The sequence below is a fragment of the Microcaecilia unicolor genome, chromosome 6 (genome assembly GCF_901765095.1).
Source record: "Microcaecilia unicolor chromosome 6, aMicUni1.1, whole genome shotgun sequence".
Classification (NCBI taxonomy): domain Eukaryota; kingdom Metazoa; phylum Chordata; class Amphibia; order Gymnophiona; family Siphonopidae; genus Microcaecilia; species Microcaecilia unicolor.
The window spans coordinates 81,250,532-81,270,663 of NC_044036.1; the positions used below are offsets into that span (position 1 = coordinate 81,250,532).

The 20,132-nt window shown below is 44.7% G+C and overlaps 1 protein-coding gene across 3 annotated transcripts in view; it reads left to right on the forward strand.

Annotated features, from left to right (window-relative positions):
• Positions 1-19,379, forward strand: part of AGL (amylo-alpha-1, 6-glucosidase, 4-alpha-glucanotransferase) — a 137,183-nt gene extending 117,804 nt beyond the window's left edge. For all 3 annotated transcript variants that reach the window (XM_030207631.1, XM_030207629.1, XM_030207630.1), the window contains exons 30-34: positions 125-336; positions 14,358-14,455; positions 15,395-15,482; positions 15,593-15,726; positions 17,882-19,379. In XM_030207631.1, coding sequence (XP_030063491.1) covers positions 125-336; positions 14,358-14,455; positions 15,395-15,482; positions 15,593-15,726; positions 17,882-17,999 — 650 coding nt within the window. In that variant the 3' untranslated portion in view covers positions 18,000-19,379. The remainder of the gene's footprint in view (positions 1-124; positions 337-14,357; positions 14,456-15,394; positions 15,483-15,592; positions 15,727-17,881) is intronic.
• Positions 19,380-20,132: the final 753 nt, after the last annotated feature.

Here is a 20,132-nt window from a genome sequence, read left to right on the forward strand (position 1 = left end):
AATAAGAGTAAATACTGGGTATGGATTGTGTGCGTCATTTGTTACAGTATGCTACAGTTTTTGGCAATATGCAAGCTTCCTCCTGTGTGCAGGAATCATTTTTCCATAATGCTGTGTTTTTTAGGAAAGGATGTGATGCTGACATACGAGGAATGGAACAGAAAAATTCAGGATAACTTTGAAAGGCTGTTCTATGTCTCTGAGGACCTAGAAAATCCCAATGAGGAACATCCAGATTTAGTCCACAAACGTGGTATCTATAAGGACAGCTACAGAGCATCCAGTCCGTGGTGTGACTACCAGCTCCGGCCAAATTTCACTGTAGCAATGGTTTTGGTAAGCTATGTACTGAAGTGCTCATTTTGAAATCTTTATTCAACTTACTGTTTATGATAGGAATATACGTTAAAAAAAGCATCTCAGTTCAGCATCCATTTGATTTGATTTTTTTTATTTATCTCATTTGTAAACCATTTTATATTCATACTGTTGTTTAGCTGCCATTAATGATTGCAGTTAAATTGTGAATGTTGGTTAAGGACCAGAGAACTTCAGACTTAGAGGGGTTCGTTGCTTCTTGGATTTCAAATAATAAGTTAACAATCTTGGATAAAAAGGTCTTATCCCAGGTATAGTTAGCAATTAATAGCTGAATATCATCAATGTAAATGTAAGAAGTAATACCTAAGTCTTGGATAAGAGTTACTTTGGAGTGATGAAGATGTTAAATAAAGAGGTAAGGATTGAGCCTTGTGGCACCCTGTAAGACAAAGGCATAACTGGAGAAAAAAAGTTATCTTTTGTGACATAAAAAGAGGTATATACTGTAACTTGATAACACTGGAACTAGAAATAACTGAAACTAGTTTGATGCAGTGCTCCACAGATCAGTGTCGTGTAGGCGCTGAAGAGTGTATATTCCACCACATCAAATGCGGAACAAGGAGAATAATCATTTGTACCATTGAGGTGACGGATAACGTCATTTTAACATAGATAGAAGTGCTGTTTTGATTCTGTGATAGTCACAAAAACCCGACTGCCTGGGGTGAAATGTAATGTTGGAGGACCAAAACTTGTTTACTTTCACTGTTTTCTCTGTGAATTTAGCCAAGAACAGGAGATTGCCAATGGAATGAAAACTTGAAGGTAGCGACACATCTTGACTCAATTTCTTGAGATGAGTGCTGTCTTGAGGATGAATAGCAGAGTGTTTCCATTGTAGAGTGAAAACTCCTAGTCAAGGCTCATATTAATAAGATCCTTTCAGGAACCATGAGGGGACTCCATTCAAACATGAACCAGAACATTTAACAGCACTGACCTCTTAAAAATCATTCTGTTTGAGGAATAGTGGCACCTCCTTGAAGGAGCACAACACCCTCTGTCAGTATGTGCAAATTATATACAGTCCGTGCTAGGCTAGGTGAGCATTATTTTTTGCCAAGGTTTGTAATTGCATTTTATTTTATTTATTTATTTCCAGAATTTTCTATACCACTCTGACTAGCAGAGCAGTATACAGGCTAAAAGCTTCGGCGCCGAGAGGACTGCTCCCCCTCTATACTGGAGGTGCCGACGCGTCGATCTCTTGGCAGCCCGATATCTCCTTCCGAGTCTCGACAGATTCTGCCACTGGCTGCTCCACCGATCCCGCAGCCTTTTTTGATGGCGGTTCTCGACGAATGCATCCGGGCCCTGCTTCCAGAGCTTCTGGAGGGATTGCTGTGCTTGCGCCTTCCATGCCGCCGGCTGCAGCGGCGTCTGGCCCTTTTCCTGCGGTGAGGTCCCCGGCCTCCGTGCCGCCTGTGGCATCATCGGCTGCCACCCAGGTTGACTCCCCTTCGACGTCAGTGGAGGAAGCTTCACCGCAGTCTAGGCAGACGTCGACTTCTCGACATTGCCATCGAGGACATCGTTCTTCGGCATTGAGGCAGGCTCAGTCTCGGAGTGCCCTGAGGGAGGTCTTATCCGATACTGAAGAGGAGCGTTCGTGGGAGTCAGAGGAAGACCCCAGGTACCTTTCTTCTGACGAGTCCTTTGGGATTCCCCCTGAACCTTCCCCTCCACCAGAAAAGAGACTATCTCCACCGGAGAGTCTGTCCTTTACATCTTTTGTCCAGGAAATGGCTACGGCTATTCCTTTCCCTATGGAAGTTGAGGATGAGCCCAGGGCTGAGATGCTCAAGGGCCTGGATTAACCTACTCCACCTAGAGAGGCTGTGACGGCTCCTCTACATAAGGTACTGAAGGAAGTCCTTATGCGGAACTGGTTGTTCCCTCTGTCTGGCCCCATGATCCCGAAGAAAATTGAATCCCAGTATCGGATCCACGGTGAACCTGGATTGATGAGGTCTCAGTTACCCCACAATTCCATGGTGGTGGACTCCGCCCTCAAGAGAGCCAAGAGTACTAGGGACTATGCCTCAGCTGCCCCAGGCAGAGAAGCTAGGACTCTTGATTCTTTTGAGAGGAAAACATTTCAGGCCACTATGCTCGCCACCAAAATTCAATCTTACCAGCTCTTCACGAGCATCTACTTGTGGAAACTCGGTGAGGCAACTGTCCAGCTTGGTTGATGCATTCCCTCCGGAGCAGGCCAAGTCTTTTCGCCAGATGGTCAGGCAGTAGAAGGCGTGTCGAAAATTCCTGGCCAGAGGTACGTTCGACACTTTTGATGTAGCATCCAGGATCGCTGCCCAAGGTATAGTGATGTGCAGACTCTCATGGCTACGTGTCTCTGACCTGGATCATTCGGTCCAGCAGCGGATGGTGGATGTTCCTTGCTGAGGGAATAACCCTTTTGGTGAGAAAGTAGAGGATCTAGTTGACCAGATCAAGAACCATAATGATGCTATGGATTCTCTCCCGCTGGGCGTCTTCTGCTAACTACCTCCTCATCTAGGAGGTTTTTTGGAGAGAAGAGGAGTGCTCCCAATGCTAGGCGTAGGTACACTCCTGCTTCTCGGCAGCCTGCCCAGGCTCAGTCCCAGCACGCTCATTCTCGTCAACAGTGTGTGCCTAAGGCCACTGCGGCTCCCCAGCAAAAGCAAGAGACGGGCTTTTGACTGGCTCCAGTTCAGCATAGCCTCAATATACGTCTCCGTACCGGACGACTTGCCGGTTGAGGGGAGGTTAATGTTTTTCACCAGGTGGCCTCTTATAAACTCCGACCGGTGGGTTCTTCAAATAGTCCGTTTAGGATACACCCTTAATCTGGAATCCAAGTCTCCAAGTTGTCCACCAGGAGCTCATTCTTACAGTTCCCAGCACAAACAGGTACTTGCAGAGGAACTTTCCACCCTTCTACAGGCCCAAGCGGTCGAACCCGTTCCACAAGGGGAAGAAGGGCTGGGATTCTATTCCAGGTACTTCCTTGTGCAAAAGAAAATGGGGGATGCGTCCCATCCTAGACCTAAGGGCCCTGAACAAATTTCTTGTCCGAGAAAAGTTCAGGATGGTTTACCTGGGCATGCTTCTTCCCATGATTCAGGAAAACGATTGGGTATGCTCTCTGGACTTAAAGGATGCTTACACACCCATCTCGATACTTCCAGCTCACAGGAAGTATCTTTGATTTCGGCTGGGAACACAGCACTTTCAGTACCATCTACTGCTCTTTGGCTTAGATCTGCGCCCAGAGTGTTTACAAAATGCCTAGCTGTAGTCACAACGTCACTAAGCAGACTGGGAGTGCATGTGTTTCCTTATCTCGACGATTGGCTGGTGAAGAGCACCTCGAAGGAAGGTGCTCTGGCATCCATGTGAATGACTATTCAGGTGCTGGAGCTGCTGGGGTTCGTCATAAATTATCCCAAGTCCCATCTCACCCCAGTCCAAACATTGGAATTCATTGGAGCTCTGCTGAACACTCAGACAGCTCAAACTTATCTCCCCGAGGCAAGGGCAGACAACCTTCTGTCCCTGGTGTCCATGGTTCGAGCGTCTCAGCAGGTCACGGCTTGGCAGATGTTGAGACTTCTGGGGCACATAGCCTCCACAGTTCATGTAATGCCGATGGCACGTCTACATATGAGATCAGCTCAATGAACCCTAGCTTCCCAGTGGTTTCAAGCTGCGGGGGATCTAAAGGATGTAATTCAACTGTCCACCAACTTTCGGAATTCTCTTCTGTGGTGGACAATTCAATCCAATTTGACCATGGTGCGACCATTCCAAATTCCTCAGCCACGAAACGCATCTCTCCTGGGGTAGGGAGCTCATGTTGATGGGCTCCATACTCAGGGAGCCTGGTCCTTTCAGGAAAAAGGTCTGCAGATCAACCTCCTGGAATTAAGAGCGATCTGGAACGCTCTAAAGGCTTTCAGAGATTGGCTGTCAAACCGAGTAATCTTAATTCAGACAGACGGACTTCCGGTGGAGCCGCGCGGCAAGATGGCCGCGGTCTGAGAGAGCTCCGATACACCGTTGATGGGCTCTCCGCCCCCCGCTCTCGAGAATCCCTCCATGGCGAGCTGGCAACACCTAAAGCTCCACAAAGCATGCGGACATATTTAGAATACCCCCTGGAACGTTTGGGAGTGCAGCGCAGCCGAAAATAGTGACTCGCGCGATCAGATCCAAAATGGCGATCGGAAGTGCAGCGCACGAGAGCGTGAAGAACTACCAGAGCTGAGGGCACAACGCCCAGAGTAAGAAATCGGGGGCTTGAAGCGAGGGCGGAGAAGGGAGTGCAGACTAGAGGATAAGGGGGAGTGCAATAAATTAAAACGCACAAGTTTCCTTCCGGATTCCCCTCACCCCCCCCATTCACAGCGAGTGAACAGGGGAAACGACGCTGGAATATAGCGGGGTTAAGACCAGGTTCGCTATAACAACCCCTGGAACATTCGAACATCTACCTCAAGTAAATTAAATCTTCCACAAGTGCATGCAGTCTTTAATGTGGATGCTGTGAGGGTGTGTAGTGAATTTACTTGCACAAAGATTGTACCTGAAAGAGGAGAGAGGTGGAACATCGTGCTTGGGGATCCTAGAGTGATACGGGGCCAGCAGCGCGAGCGGGACTGAGTCAGCCCGTAGGTGGGCTGATTTCAGTTCATACTTGCTTATATTTCACACAAGCGCACAACTAACTCAGTGGAATTGAACCGCTCTCCTTGGCAGTTTGGAAAATCTGAGAGAGCTCCGGACCCGCGGACGTGGCCCCCAATTAGTGGAAAACGGCGAAAGGAGGGTTTGCGGAGCCCAGGCATAAGGTATATAACATCTTGGGATATATACACTACGAGCATCCACTCTGCAAGATCAGACGCTCAGTATTTACAAAGTCATAACGTACTCTATATGGAGCAATTTCTGAAGCCTAAACTCACAGGAACAACTCGAAGCGGGGCCAAATACGATAAAGGGAAGAGTCCCATACTGAGCACAGGAGCCAAAATGGCAGAAGGGAAGCTGGAAAAGCTGGGGGACTTTTCTGAAAAACAACTAGCACAGATAACTATGGCGGTCAGTGCTGCACTTAACCCAAGATTTGACTTGCTCGAACGACAAATGAGCAGTTTGGAAGCTACTATGGCAGACACTGTAAGACGCATGGGAGAGGCGGAGAATAGAATCTCAACGGTGGAAGACACAAGAGCACAAGCAGCACAAGACGTCACCCGATTAATGGAACAACTTAAAGCTCAACAAGACAAGATCGAGGATATGGAGAACAGAGCAAGAAGATGTAATTTAAGAATTGTGGGCTTATCAGAATCAATCCCTGAAAAATCCCTGGGACATTTATTAGAGCAATGGCTTAAAAAAGAATTGGCTTTATCAGACAGCTATGGAGAACTCTGTATAGAGAGAGCCCATAGGCTTGGCCGCCGGCAACAAGGGCAGCAGCGACCTAGACTGGTGATTATTAAAGTGCACAACTATTTACATAAAGAGGAGATAATGAGGGGCTTTAGACTGAAAAGAGATACTTTGAAATATGACGGGAACCCGATTAAAATATTTCAAGATTACTCAGCCGGAGTTCAAGAGCAAAGACGCCGGTTTCATCCGCTCTGTACAACTCTGGTGAACAAGAGAGCACGGTTTATGCTGATTTATCCGGCTATTTTGAAAATTCAACATGAGAATCGATGGCGGTCCTTCCACACAGTATCAGAGGCTCAACAATTTATTGACGCAGAGTTCATGGTGCCGGAGGAGGCACCACCGTGAACATGACTTCCAATTTACTGACTGCATGTGGAGACGGACTTTGTGTTCGGCTTGCAGCCTTAACGAAAACAACAAGGAGACAGTTATGAAAGTAATGTTATATCTACTGTATAAAGTGGTTTAAGAAATGTTATGTTGCATGTTCCCAGAGTATTAACTGTTGATTAGCAAGTTGCCTGAAGGTTCTATAAGGAAGTTCCGGGGGAGCATATGGGGGGGAGAGGGGAGAATTCCATCCCCCCTTTCCGGATTAGGGGAGAACAAGGGGCTCGGGGGAGGGGGGAGAGTCAGGAAGCGGTACTACATCCAAGGAAGGGAAGTAGTTAGGGGTTAGGTAAGGGCACGGTCCTTAATGGAGGGCGAGGGGCGGGGGGAGGGAGAGTTCACAGGGGATTTCAAATCAAGGGTGGGAGGGATTTTAATAAGAGGACATAGGTCTCTAATCCAGATTAAACAAAAGAATAACTTGCATAGGAACTGCATGGGCATGAAGAGAAAAGCAAATAACAGGATATACCTCTCACAGCTACTGGGAAAGGGCTGGGACCCAGTGGCTGAATGTTACAAGCGCATTGTTATGGTATCAAAAAGTTTAAGAAATAACACATTGTAAAATAATCACTTGGAATGTGGGAGGTATTTCCTCTCCCATTAAAAGGAAAAAGATACTGGCGCATCTAAAGCACCTTAAAGCAGATATTGCGTGCCTGCAAGAAACGAAACTGACAGCCGAAGAGCATGAAAAATTGAGACAGGGCTGGGTGGGACAAGTGATCTATGCATCTCCAGAAGGGCGGAGAGGGGGCGTGGCAATTTGTATACACCGGCGGCTAGCGTGCACGGTGGAGACGATCTTACAGGATTCTAAGGGGAGATTCGTGCTGATTAAAATATGGTTGCAAGGGAGGGAACTATACCTTTTAAATGTATATGCTCCCACTCCCCCAGATGACTCTTTCTTCCCTAGACTGTCTAGGCAGTTACTCCCTTATGAAAGTAAGCAACTAGTGATTGTGGGAGATATGAATGTATTGATGGACCCAAAAATTGACTGTTCGAAGGGAGACCAGGAGGGGAGAGAGCACCGCAGGGGAGGTCGAATGTTAAAGGAATTTAGCAATTCACTGTCTGTCATAGATACATGGCGTAACTTACACCCAGGCTCGAGAGAATATACACATAGATCTAGGGCGCACGGCACCTGGGGCAGAATAGATTACATGTTTACTTCTCCCACACTATTTGCGTGTATTAAAAACACTAAAATTGAAGAAATATTGATATCTGATCATAGCCCTGTCTGGTTGGAACTGGAGGCACCTGGGAGCTACCAACCGACCAGGCAATGGAGATTCCCCAGTCACTTAGCAAGGGATAAGTCTTTTCAAAAATTTTTAGTTACAAAATGGGAAGAATATGGTTGGTTTAATAGACAACATGAATCTAATCCCCAATTATTTTGGTGCACTGGAAAGGCAGTCCTCAGAGGTAACATAATTGCCTTTATTGCAAATAGGCGGAAAAAAAACTCGGCTAGCCTCCTGCACTTAAATAGACAATTACAGAAAGCCAGAAATCGATATATGACTCGGCAAACCATAACTAATAGAGACTCTTATCTATCTATCCAAGCAGCGGTGAATTCCCTGCTGCATGAGAGAATGAAAAAAAAATAGAATCTTTCAGAAGTATAGCTTCCACAGGTTTGGGAATAGAACGGGGGGAATGCTGGCTCGGATAGTTAGGAGACGGGAGGGAGGTAGAACCATATCGGTACTAAAAGAAAAGACGGGAAGCCTCACCAATTGCCCGGATAGAATCCTTCAATTGCTCCAAGAACACTTTGCACAACTATACACAGCTGAACACCCGGCTGGGGAAATACAAATGAATGATTTTTTGAAAAGAGCCAAGATGCCAAAACTCGGGGATCTAGATATAGCGGGCTTAGAAGCTCCCATCCAACCTAAAGAATTAATAGAGGCAATTAAAGGACTGAAATCCTTTTCAGCTCCAGGGGTGGATGGGTATTCCGGAGAATTTTATAAGCTATTACAACCTCACTTAATACGGCCGCTCTTTGAATACCACCAGTCGGTGATACAAGAAGGGAAATTTCCCTTATATGAAAACACCGCCTGTATTTCATTACTGTTGAAGCCTGGGAAAGTGGTTGAAGATCCAGAATCCTATAGGCCTATTTCACTAATCAATGTGGATATTAAGTTGTTAGCAAAGATTATGGCTTCACGACTCGGTAGATGTATACCTAGTGTAATAGATCCGGCGCAGGTGGGCTTTATTCCAAAAAGACATTCTGTTGTACATATACGGAGAATGTTACTAGCAATGGCACAGTGTCAGTTCCACGAGACACCAGGGATATTGGTGAGCCTTGATGCCACTAAAGCTTTTGACAGAGTGGGGTGGAGTTATCTGTTCTATGTATTGAAGTGGATAGGACTCCCTCCTGGAATAATCCAAACTATTGAGACTTTGTATTCTGGCATGGAAGCATGTATATCAGCTAATGGGGGACTTTCGACACGGTTCAGGATAGGGAGAGGAACAAGGCAGGGTTGCCCCTTGTCCCCACTATTGTTTGATATAACGCTAGAGCCACTGTTGCGCCTTCTTAACTCCGACCCCAGAATTCGTGGGGTACAGCTGGGGGGACAGGAGATCCGAGCGTTGGCTTACGCGGATGATGTTCTTCTACTATTGACTAAGCCACGGGAATCATTTGAAGCGGCACTATCTCTGATAAAAGAATATGGGATGTTATCGGGATTTGAACTCAATCTCTCTAAATCTTGTGCGATGCCTATGAACTTGGGAACTGAGTCCCTCTGGCGGGGGGAGGCCCCCATTAGGTGGGAGACGAATAAGCTGAAATACCTAGGAGTATACATCCCGTGCGATAGGTCCGCTATGTATCGAGTTAACGTAGGCCCATTAATGGAGATGACTAAAAGTAAATTGATGATGTGGAAAGAGCTCCCGCTCACCATCTGGGGTAGAATAGCACTATTTAATATGATGGTGGCCCCTAGATGGTTATATGTTTTTCAACAACTACCACTCTTTTTGAAACACAAAGATGATAAGCAGTTACAGCGCTTATTACAAACATATCTTTGGCAGGGAAAGAAACCCAGAATATCATACAGCCAAATAGTGACGCCAAGGGAAGGAGGTGGCATGGGACTTCTAAATATCAAATTCCTAACGACTGCATGCTCCATGAGACATATAAACGACTGGTATCGGGGGACATCTGAGTTCTCCGCCACATTGGTGGAGACTTCGGTGTTTCCGAATATACATTTCAGTCATTTGCTACACACGGGTGCCCCATTACCACCGATGGCATTTAAGAGGCATCCACTTTTGCGACCCCTCAGGGAGACTTGGAGATGGGTGTGTAGAAAGTATCATTTTTCTTCTCGTGTAACCCCGTGGGTGTCAATTTGTAATAATCCTGCATTCCCACCCGGCAGAGGGATTAATATATTCAGTAGTTGGGCAAAAAAAGGGATTGTATACTTGGCACACATAGTCACAGAGGAGGGACGCATTCTGGAGTACGCGGAACTCCAGGCCAGATACGGAATTTCCCCAGTGCATTACTTTGCATATTACCAGTTGAGACACTATGTGGCCACATTAGAATGGACAGATATTACAGAAGATGTGGTGGAGGTTCTATCTGAAGAGTTTACATTGGGAGCTCAGCTGCAGGTGCCGCTAAAATTTCACCATAGACAACTCAAAGATACTACAGCAGAGCTGGATTTCCGGCGTCTAGCACGAGAATGGTCGGGGGATCTGGGTTGCACATTTACTGAGGATGACTGTAGGACTTATTTAAAATCCATTTATAAGCAGAGACTTTCCATTCCGCAGAGGGAACGGCTGTATAGATGGCTGCTTAGGACTCACATATCTCCGCAGAGAGCACATAAAGCGGGATTTAACACGACAGGTGTGTGCCCCAAGTGCAGCCAGCCTGCGGCAACCCTAGGCCATATGTTCTGGAGCTGTCCCTATACAGCAAGATTTTGGCAACAAGCATTAAAGGGAATAGATCAAATGTGGGATTGTACTCTCCTGAGGGAGCCGTTAATCTTATTTAACTTATTTAAATACACAGTAGACCCACCAGACGGGTTTAGAGCGTTTGCAAAGATAGCAATTTATTTTGGAATAAATACTATACTACAATTTTGGAGAGCACAAGAGGCGCCCCCATTACAGGTATGGCGCTCTCAATTAGTACAGCAAATGAGAATTGACAGGTGTGGGATACATGATTTGGAAAGCACAAGTGGTTTAAAGTTCCAGGCCCAATGGGAGCCCTTATGGAATACCCTTACACCGAAAGCACGTAGTCTTCTCTTGAATTTTTGACTTATCCGTGAGAATATCTGAAATTGGCCCTACCCAAAGAACTGAGTGATGGGATAAAGCCCGTCTATGTTTTCCTTTTAGATAGGGCCCTCAGTGTATTTTGCAAAGTATTGAACTCACTTCAAATATCAGAGAGGTGAAGTCGGGCCAGTTGTTTATGCTAATGGTTAGAGCCCTATTCAGTCCATTCTATTATATAGAAGTTGTGGAGACACCGAGTGGGGAGGGGGGTGGGTTGAGAGGAACACAAGATTAGTTCAGGCAGGGAGGGAGGGAGGGTAAGAAGGGGGGAAAATATAATAAAAATAACATATATTGTTTATTCTAGTATTGCACATGAGATGTTAGAAGACAATTTTTGTGTTATGCATTTTCTTGACAAGCATTTGTTATGTGTCAATTTATTAATAAAAACGATTTAAACATTAATTCAGACAGACAATCAGGTTGCCATGTATTACACCAACAAGCAGGGGGGCACCAGATCTCGCCCTCTATGTCAGGAAGCCATCCAGATGTGGCTTTGGGCTCGCCATCACGGCATGTTTCTCCAAGCCACTTATCTGGCAGGCGTAAACAATGGTCTGGCCGACAGGTTGAGCAGGATAATGCAACCTCACGAGTGGTCTCTGAACATGGGCATAGTCCGCAAGATCTTCTGAGTGTAGGGCACCCCCTTGGTGGATCTTTTTGCCACTCAGATCAATCACAAGGTCCCTCAGTTTTGTTCCAGGCTTCAGGCCCACGACAGACTAGCATCAGATGACTTTCTCCTACATTGGGGAACAGGCCTTCTGTACGCATATCCTCCCATACCTCTAGTAGCGAAGACTTTGCTGAAACTCAAGCAAGATCATGGAACCATGATTCTGATTGCTCCCTTTTGGCCTCGTCAGATTTGGTTCTCTCTTCTCCTGGAGTTGTCCTCCAAGGAACCATGAAGATTGGAGTATTTTCCGACCCTCATCACTCAGAACGAGGGGTCGCTTCTGCATAAAATTTGCCTCCTTGGGTCTTTCAGAGGGTGTCTCCCGAGTCTTGCTTGCTTCCAGAAAAGATTCCATAAAGAGATGTTACTCTTTTAAATGGAGGAGGTTTGCCGTCTGGTGTGACAGCAAGGCCCTAGATCCTCTTTCTTGTCCTACACAGACCCTGCTCAAATACCTTCTACACTTGTCAGAGTCTGGTCTCAAGACCAACTCCGTAAGAGTTCACCTTAGTGCGATTAGTGCTTATCATCGCCATGTAGAGGGTAAGCCTATCTCTGGACAGCCTAAGTTAGTTGTTCGCTTCATGAGAGGTTTGCTTTTGTCAAAGCCCCCTGTCAAACCTCCACCAGTGTCATGGGATCTCAACGTCGTCCTCACCCAGCTGATAAAAGCTCCTTTTGAGCCACTGAATTCCTGCCATCTGAAGTACTTGACCGGGAAGGTCTTTTTCTTGGTGGCTGTTACTTCAGCTCGTAGGGTCAGTGAGTTTCAGGCCTTGGTGGTGCGTTCACCTTTTACTAAGTTTCATCATAACAGAGTAGTCCTCCGCACGCACCTTAAGTTCCTTCCTAAAGTGGTGTCGGAATTCCATCTGAACCAGTCAATTGTCTTGCCTACATTTTTTCCCTGTCCTCATACCCACCCCGGCGAAGGCAGTTTGCACACCTTGGACTGTAAGAGAGCATTGGCCTTTTACGTGGAGTGGACGAAACCCTTCAGACAGTCCGCCCAATTGTTTGTTTCTTTCGATCCCAACAGGAGGGGAGTCGACATCGGAAAACGCACAATCTCAAATTGCCTAGCAGACTGCATTTCCTTCACTTATGTCCAAGCTGGGCTGACTCTGGAGGGCCATGTCACGGATCATAATGTTAGAGCCATGGCTGCGTTAGTGGCTCACTTAAAGTCAGCCTCTTTTGAAGAGATTTGCAAGGCTGCAACTTGGTCATCAGTCCACACATTCACATCTCACTAATGCCATCAGCAGGATACCCGACGCTACAGTCGGTTTGGGCAGTCAGTGCTGCAGAATCTGTTTGGAGTTTAGAATCCAACTTCACCCCCCTAGGCCCGTTTTATTCTGTTCCAGGCTGCACTCTCAGCTAGCTGTATATAGTTTCAGGTTAACCTATGTTATGTCCTCGCGGTTGCGAGGCCCAGTTGACCAGTGTTTATTGTTTTGAGTGAGCCTGGATGCTAGGGATACCCCACTTGTGAGAACAAGCAGCCTGCTTGTCCTCGGAGAAAACGAAGATACTAACCTGTAGCAGTTATTCTCCGAGGACAGCAGGCTGATTGTTCTCACAATATCACCCACCTCCCCTTTGGAGTTGTTTTCTTATTTATTTATATGCTTTTTGATTTAACTAGAAATGATAAGTAGGAGTAGGAGACACGCTCGCGACGGGCGGGCATGCGCAGTGTGTGCTGCTCGCGTGCCAGAAGACTCTGGCAAAGTTTTATATTTTTGCTGGAAAACGTCTGCCGCTTCCTGGGCTGACGCGGATCTCTAGATCATTTATAAATATGTTAAAAAGTAGCGGTCCCAGCACAGACCCCTGGGGAACCCCACTATCTACCCTTCTCTGGCAAAGAATTCCAGAGTTAAAAATCTTTTTTTAAAATGTTCCCTGGTGGTCCAGTGAGTCGGGCCCCTTCCCCCACGCATGCACACACTCCCCTCTGTCCCGACCCCACCCGCACCCCTCCGTGTACCTTTACAAGGTGGAAGAAGGCGGGCAGGAGCAACAGCTCCTCTCTCCTGCTTCAGGCCTGCCCAGAACACAGTGGCGATGCCCAGTGCATTCTGAGATGTACTGGGCAGGGCTAAGCACCTTATAAGGAAAGAAAACTCCTTATATGGTTGTGCTTCCATTGTCTTTCGATAAAGGAATCCTTTGTTTATTCTGCGCATTTTTGAATTCTGTTACTGTTTTCTTTTTCACCACTTCTCGTGGGAGGGCATTCCAGGCATCCACCACATTTCCTGATCCTGCCACCTCAATTAGTTCTCCCGTGTCCCCTTCTCTGGAAGGGAAAGCAGCAGGGTCGCTGAGAGAGGGGTCAAAATTCCCCGGGCCCAGGACTCCAAGGGGGGCTCGGTGCCGGGGTCTCTCACCCTCTCCTCCCAGGCCGCCAGTGCCGCAGTCCTCAGTCTCCACCTGCCTACCCTCAGCTCCCTTCTGTCTTCCATCCAATCCCCTGCATTTAAAAAAAACCTCGCCTTGGCTGGGCCGTCCTTCACTGTGTCCCGCCCTCCTCTGATGTAATTTCCTATTTCCGCAAGGGCGGGACACAGGGAAGGCCCGCCCGAGGCGATCTGCCGCTTTCATACAGAAGGTGCTGCGCTACCGATTTCGAGATTTTTTTTTTTTTTTTAAAGTGAAGGGGGTCGAATGGCAGACAGAAGTGAGCTGAGGGAAGGTAGATGGAGTCTGGGGACTGCGGTGCCCGCGGCCTGGGAGCAGAAGAGGGAGGCAACAGCAGTAGCGATTGGGGGGGGGGGCGGGTGGCGATCCTTGGGGGGGGGGGGGGGCTGGGGGCAGCCTTGCCCCGGACCCAGCTCAGTCTCTCAGCGGCCCTGGGAAGCAGTACAGCTAGAGGACATGTTAGTGCGTGCTAATGCTGTTAACACACTTTAGTAAATCTAGCCTGTAATAGTCTAAAGATTATGTGATGTTTGCTGATTTTCTAGATATATTAATTACAACTGTAAGCATTGTTATGGTAGACACGGCAAAAAAGTTATTGACTTCTAAAATACTGTTGTTCTAGGCTCCTGAGCTGTTCACTCCCAAGAAAGCCTGGAAAGCACTGGAAATAGCAGAGAAAAAACTGCTTGGTCCACTAGGAATGAAAACTTTAGACCCAGAGTATGTATAACACTTTAATAACCCAGTTTTCATTTGGTGTGTTATTGAGGCTTTTTCCCCATTCTCTGGGTAGTTTTATAACTATTGTTTTCTCTGTACAGACTTTACTGGATTTTTAAAGCAAAAGTATAGGTGCACTTCTCTTTTGAAAATTACCCTGGGAAAACCATGGGCTTACATTTACATCTGCTTCTTGCAGCACACATAGTTGCTGGGTTAAAATTCATATATCTGAATTTTCAAAAAATGTTTGTAAATGTAAACTCCTCCCCAGCCCTGCCCTTGGGAGTAGCACCTCAAACAGGCAGTACACGCATATGTGTACCAGCTTATTGGATAGGCAAATTTGTAACTGGCTGCGGAGTGCCTTTGAAAATTGTCCTCTGTCTATGGGAAAGGAGATAAGTAAATTAAGCCCTAAATTGCATTCAGAATGGGTTACACTGGATAGCTGCAGGAATTAGTATTACTTTCGTTTATAGTTGATTTATTCATTCAAGCACAGTGGATTGTTGGAATTATTTTGCTCTTGGGCAGCCAGATTCCTTACGCATAATTTCTAAGAATTTAATCAAATGGGGCAAAATTTGATATACGGGAAAAATGAGGAAAGCACACAGGGTTGAAAAATGGGCCAGATCAGGAGTTACAGAAAAACTGAATATACTCAAATATAAACCAAGGTAAGTTTTTACAACCCCTTTTTAGGGGAAAAATATTAACTTGAATATAAACCAAGGTTTATATTCCAGCATTTCTCCAAACTTGGATGTCCCTTTCTGACTTAGACCCCCTATACAGAATTGGGTTTTTGGTGCATTAAAATATCATAATAGGTTTCAGTTTAATTATTTTAAATACTTTCATTTAAACATATTTCAGTATTTTATAAATGCTCTTCAATATTTTACCAAACCCTGCTGTTTTTGTTTTTTACAGCGATATGGTGTACTGTGGGATATATGACAATGCTTTGGATAATGACAACTATAATCTTTCCAAAGGTTTTAATTATCATCAGGGACCTGTAAGATATTCATGTTTCTTTTTTTATACATTCGTTTTAATATTTACAAGTAAGCCTGTCTATTTGCTAATTCTTTTTATTATCTTTTTTTCTTGTATTTTTGTATAAAGGAATGGCTCTGGCCCATTGGATATTTCTTACGTGCAAAGCTGTATTTCTCTAGGTTAATAGATCCAGAGACATCTCTGAAGACTGTGTTTTTGGTTAAAAATGTTCTCTCCCGTCATTATGTTCATCTGGAGAGGTAGGTTCTTCATGCATGTGCAATAAAATCTAGTTTCTTCAACCGTTTTTCTCAAAAACCCAATAGTACATGATGTAAAATGGTAGTTGTTGTGACAAAACAGTGGGTTTCTAAGCCTGTTAACTGTATTATTTTACTGATGAAGTGTATTTCTCCTAATTGGCCAGCAGATGGTGCTTGTTTTCAGTTCTAAGCTGTTACAGAAAGTGACTGTTCCTCCTTTAGCATAGAGAGGAAGTAACCTGAGGTATAAGTTCAAAAAGTTAATGCTCTGTGCTCTGATTGGCCTGGAGTTCAGATACAGCCAGAAGTTACTGGCTTTTGTCTCAGTCTGGGAGCACAGAGGTAAACCTCTCTGTCCTAAGGTCCTGTTCAAGACTTAGAAGCAAATAACTTCCTGAAACTCCCCAGGTGCTACCCAGGTAGTAACAAAATGTTTAGATAGTTTAATAATTAATCCTATTTTAGTTACTTGTTATTGTGTGCTGTTTTTCCCATCTGTTTTTATGGTTCACTGTTCAATATTTTTTATGAAAATAAACATAATTGTTTATTGGCTCTGATGTCCTGGACTGACTAAGAATCCTGGTGGTTTGTGTGTTTGGTCTGTGGGGGCTTTCTAGGAACTGTGGGACCCCTGAGAGTGTGGCCCCAGTGTCCTAGAAATCACAGGGAGAAACCTTGAAAGTGGGGGACTCGCCCAGAGGCAAGTGGGACCCAGTCGGTGGGGTGGAGGGTGCTAGTGTAGAGCATAAGTGGCAGGTGCAGGCGGACCTGGGTTAGCCACAGGCGGGTGGCTAAGTGTTTTGTGACAGTAGTTAGTTCACTGCCTAAGAAGGCTTATAATCTATGTGTACCTGAGGCAATTGAGTGCCAAATGACAAGTCATAAGGAGTATCGGTGGGAGAAGTGGGATTTGAATTCTAGGTCCTCTGGTTCTCTCCTATTTCTTGTCTGAAATAGGTGGCTTCTGGGCTTCAGATCTAATGCTATCAAGCTCCAGAGGAAGAGACTCAGAAGAAACACCAGGAAATATTTTCTCATGTTAGTGGTGGTAGATATATATGGAACACACTCCAGAGACTTAAAGGGAAATTCTGTAAATGGCACTCAAAATTAGAACAATATTCTATAATGGGCATTCCGGGATCAGTGCTCTTTATAGAATAGTGCATAGTGCCAGGATTCACGCTCAAGTTTGGGTGCGAGGAGTTAACACCAACTGAAACCAAGTGTAAATCCTGGTGTACAAGTTGGGCGCAGATCCCCAAATTCTATAAAGCTGCACACATTTTAAGGGAGCATCACTGGCCACAATCCATTTGCAGATCCACATGGAAACACACACACTACTCTGTAAATGGGTGCATGTGTGTTTTCACACAGATCTGCCATTTCAGCACATTGCATCCGTTGCTTTTGACGCCAAAAATTCAGCACGGAAGTAGCTCCTAATGTTCGACGCCATGTATAGAATTTCCCCCTTAAAGCAGAGTTTGTAAAAGCATAGAATAAACCCAAGCAACTTTGGACAATTTTGCTGAAGTGACTGTTAATTACAATTTAAGTAAAAAAGAAAAAGTACACAATTGAAAAGAAAAAAAGTGGACTGCTGAGGAATTTAGAATCTTTGAATATCTGAGGATATTGTTCCAGAGATTTTCCTTTCTGATAGTCCTTTAATACATATAATGTTTATTAGTAGTTAGATTTGTATTGAGTATTTTATAAACTATTCATTTAAGCATGTAATTAATCCACAAAATGGGTGCATGGGCAAGAGCAGGTGGAAGTATAAGCAACATAAATTCACAAGGGGTGATATTCAAAATGTGCATATTTGAAGTTTGAAATTTCATTGCTACTCAGACACGGAAAAATTTGCATGTATTAGTTACATATGAGCTTAAATACAGAATTACCCCTTGTGTCTTGTTTTCTCTAATTTATAGACCATTGTACAGTAGTTGATTTAAATACAAAAAAAAATGCAATAAATATCAACTGCATATATAGCCAAACAGAATAACACATCTGGTCCTCTGACCTTATTCATCATGTTCCTTTTTTAATTAACACTGTTTGATTTGCTTTACAAAGTGCTAAACATTATTATGCTTTAACACAGAATTTTCTCTTGTTGCTTATTTTATAGATCTTCCTGGAAAGGGCTTCCAGAGCTAACCAATGAGAATGGACAGTACTGTCCTTTTAGCTGCGAAACCCAGGCCTGGTCCATTTCGGCTGTCCTGGAGGTCCTTCATGACTTATGAATGATCAGTTATTTGATTGTTATATAGGACTTGCTGTCTTCCGGGCGAGTGAAAAGGATGCAATGAAACGCGTTTGTTCTATCCTGATGTTCTGTTTGTACAGTCTCTGCATCATTTCAGTTTTAGGGATTTGATGTGATCATCGTTTAGGGGGCATATAATGTTATGTAGAATTTAGAGTGTGATGACCATCTCTGTGAAGACTTGTACAGAGGGACCCAGAAAAATGGGTTTTGATTTTGATGTAGGGGGAGTGTGTTTGTTGTTGTTGTTGTTGTTGTTTGTTTGTTTTGTTTGTTTTTTTATTTATCCTGAGTTTAAAATTTACCCTGGTTTGTTTACAATCTATTGCTGAGAATCTTCCCCCAGTGCTGTAGGGCAATTGTCTTAACCCCAGAAGTTTACCCCAATGGCCTGATATTATGCCACCAATAGCACAGATCATGTCTTTTTTTGCCTTTGAAGTTACTAAACAGAAAGCGGGAGAAGGCCGAAGTTACACTAAATGGCACTTTATTAGCACCATGTTTTATGCAGCAGTCAGGTATACGGGATGTTTGAGTGGCTTATGAGAGGCTGTCTCAGTTTTGATTTCCTCAGAATTTTAGCTGGAAGGCCTCTTGTGTGGAAAAAGCAATATTTTGGATAAAGTTGTGCAACTGCGCAATTTGCACATAATTCAGGGTCATATTGATTTTATCAATGGAAGCCTTCAATATTGTCAAGTATAGGTTGTTGATGTGCAAACCTTCATTTACGGTCCTGCACATTTATTTTCCTCTTAGAATATTAAGATTGCTGTTTAATTTAATAATAAAAATTACCTTAGAAATGAGAGAGATATTGCAGAGTACAGATACACATCAGGATATGTCAATTGTAAAATTATTTCTGCCGGTAACAGCATTTATTTAAGCTTTGACACTGATTACTGAATGTCGCTGTAGCAACTGATGAGGTAAACCTTCATATAACTGCAAACTGCGTGCAGAGTATAATAGCTAACGTACATGCACTGATTAATAAGAACTGTGTGCCCCAGGGATACCTGGCATCAGCTGCCACATGTATGAGATACTGCTATGTCACAAGCAATCCTGTTCACAGAAAATTAATGTGTGTTCATGTGTTATCCATCTGCATTCTTTTAATAACTTTCACATACTAAATCAAAAACCATTGTCGAGTGCAAATTAAAGAACCTACCTCCGCATATAACATGGTTCATATCAGTAATGCATGCTGTTCTTAAGTGAAGGAGGTGGTTATTGTCACAAGTTCTAGGTCTGTGTTTTCAGTGCATCTGCTGGATGTAGAAAATCCGTTGTCCTTCATATCACTTGTCTCCACTGCAGGAAATAAATGACTTCAGTCAAGAAAGCTGGTCTGTGTTGTTTTTGTGCCTGTGATATTTCCTGTGAAGTTATAGCTGGCGTTATTGCCCGCTTTAATATGAGTTAAGTGGGCTCATTGTGTATTATAAAGCTGCGTTACTGCAGCATAACAGGCTAATCGGGCCCAACACGTTAAAATTAATGAACTGCATCAGGTACAAATGCGTGCAAAGCAGTTCATTAATATGGACATCCAATAAGTATACGTCCAATACAAGCTGTGTTTAATTGTCCCCCGGCCAAAGGCTGCTCCCCCCTTGGTGTTCCCTAGGGTCAAGTGGAATAGGAGCAATTCACAGTCACTCCTAACCTAATACTACTACTACTTAACATTTCTAGAGCGCTACTAGGGTTACGCAGCGCTGTACAAATTAACAATTAAGGACGGTCCCTGCTCGGAAGAGCTTACAATCTAAAGGACGAAATGTCAAGTTGGGGTAGATAAGTTTTCCTGAGAAGAGGTGTAGTGGTTAGGTGCCGAAGGCGACATTGAAGAGGTGGGCTTTGAGCATTGATTTGAAGATGGGTAGGGAGGGGGCACGGCGTATGGGCTCAGGGAGTTTGTTCCAGGCGTGGGGTGAGGCGATACAGAAGGGGCGGAGCCTGGAGTTGGAGGTGGTGGAGAAGGGTACTGAAAGGAGGGATTTGTCTTGAGAGCGGAGGTTACGGGTAGGGACGTAAGGGGAGATGAGGGTAGAGAGGTACGGAGGGGCCGCAGATCGAGTGCATTTGTAGGTGA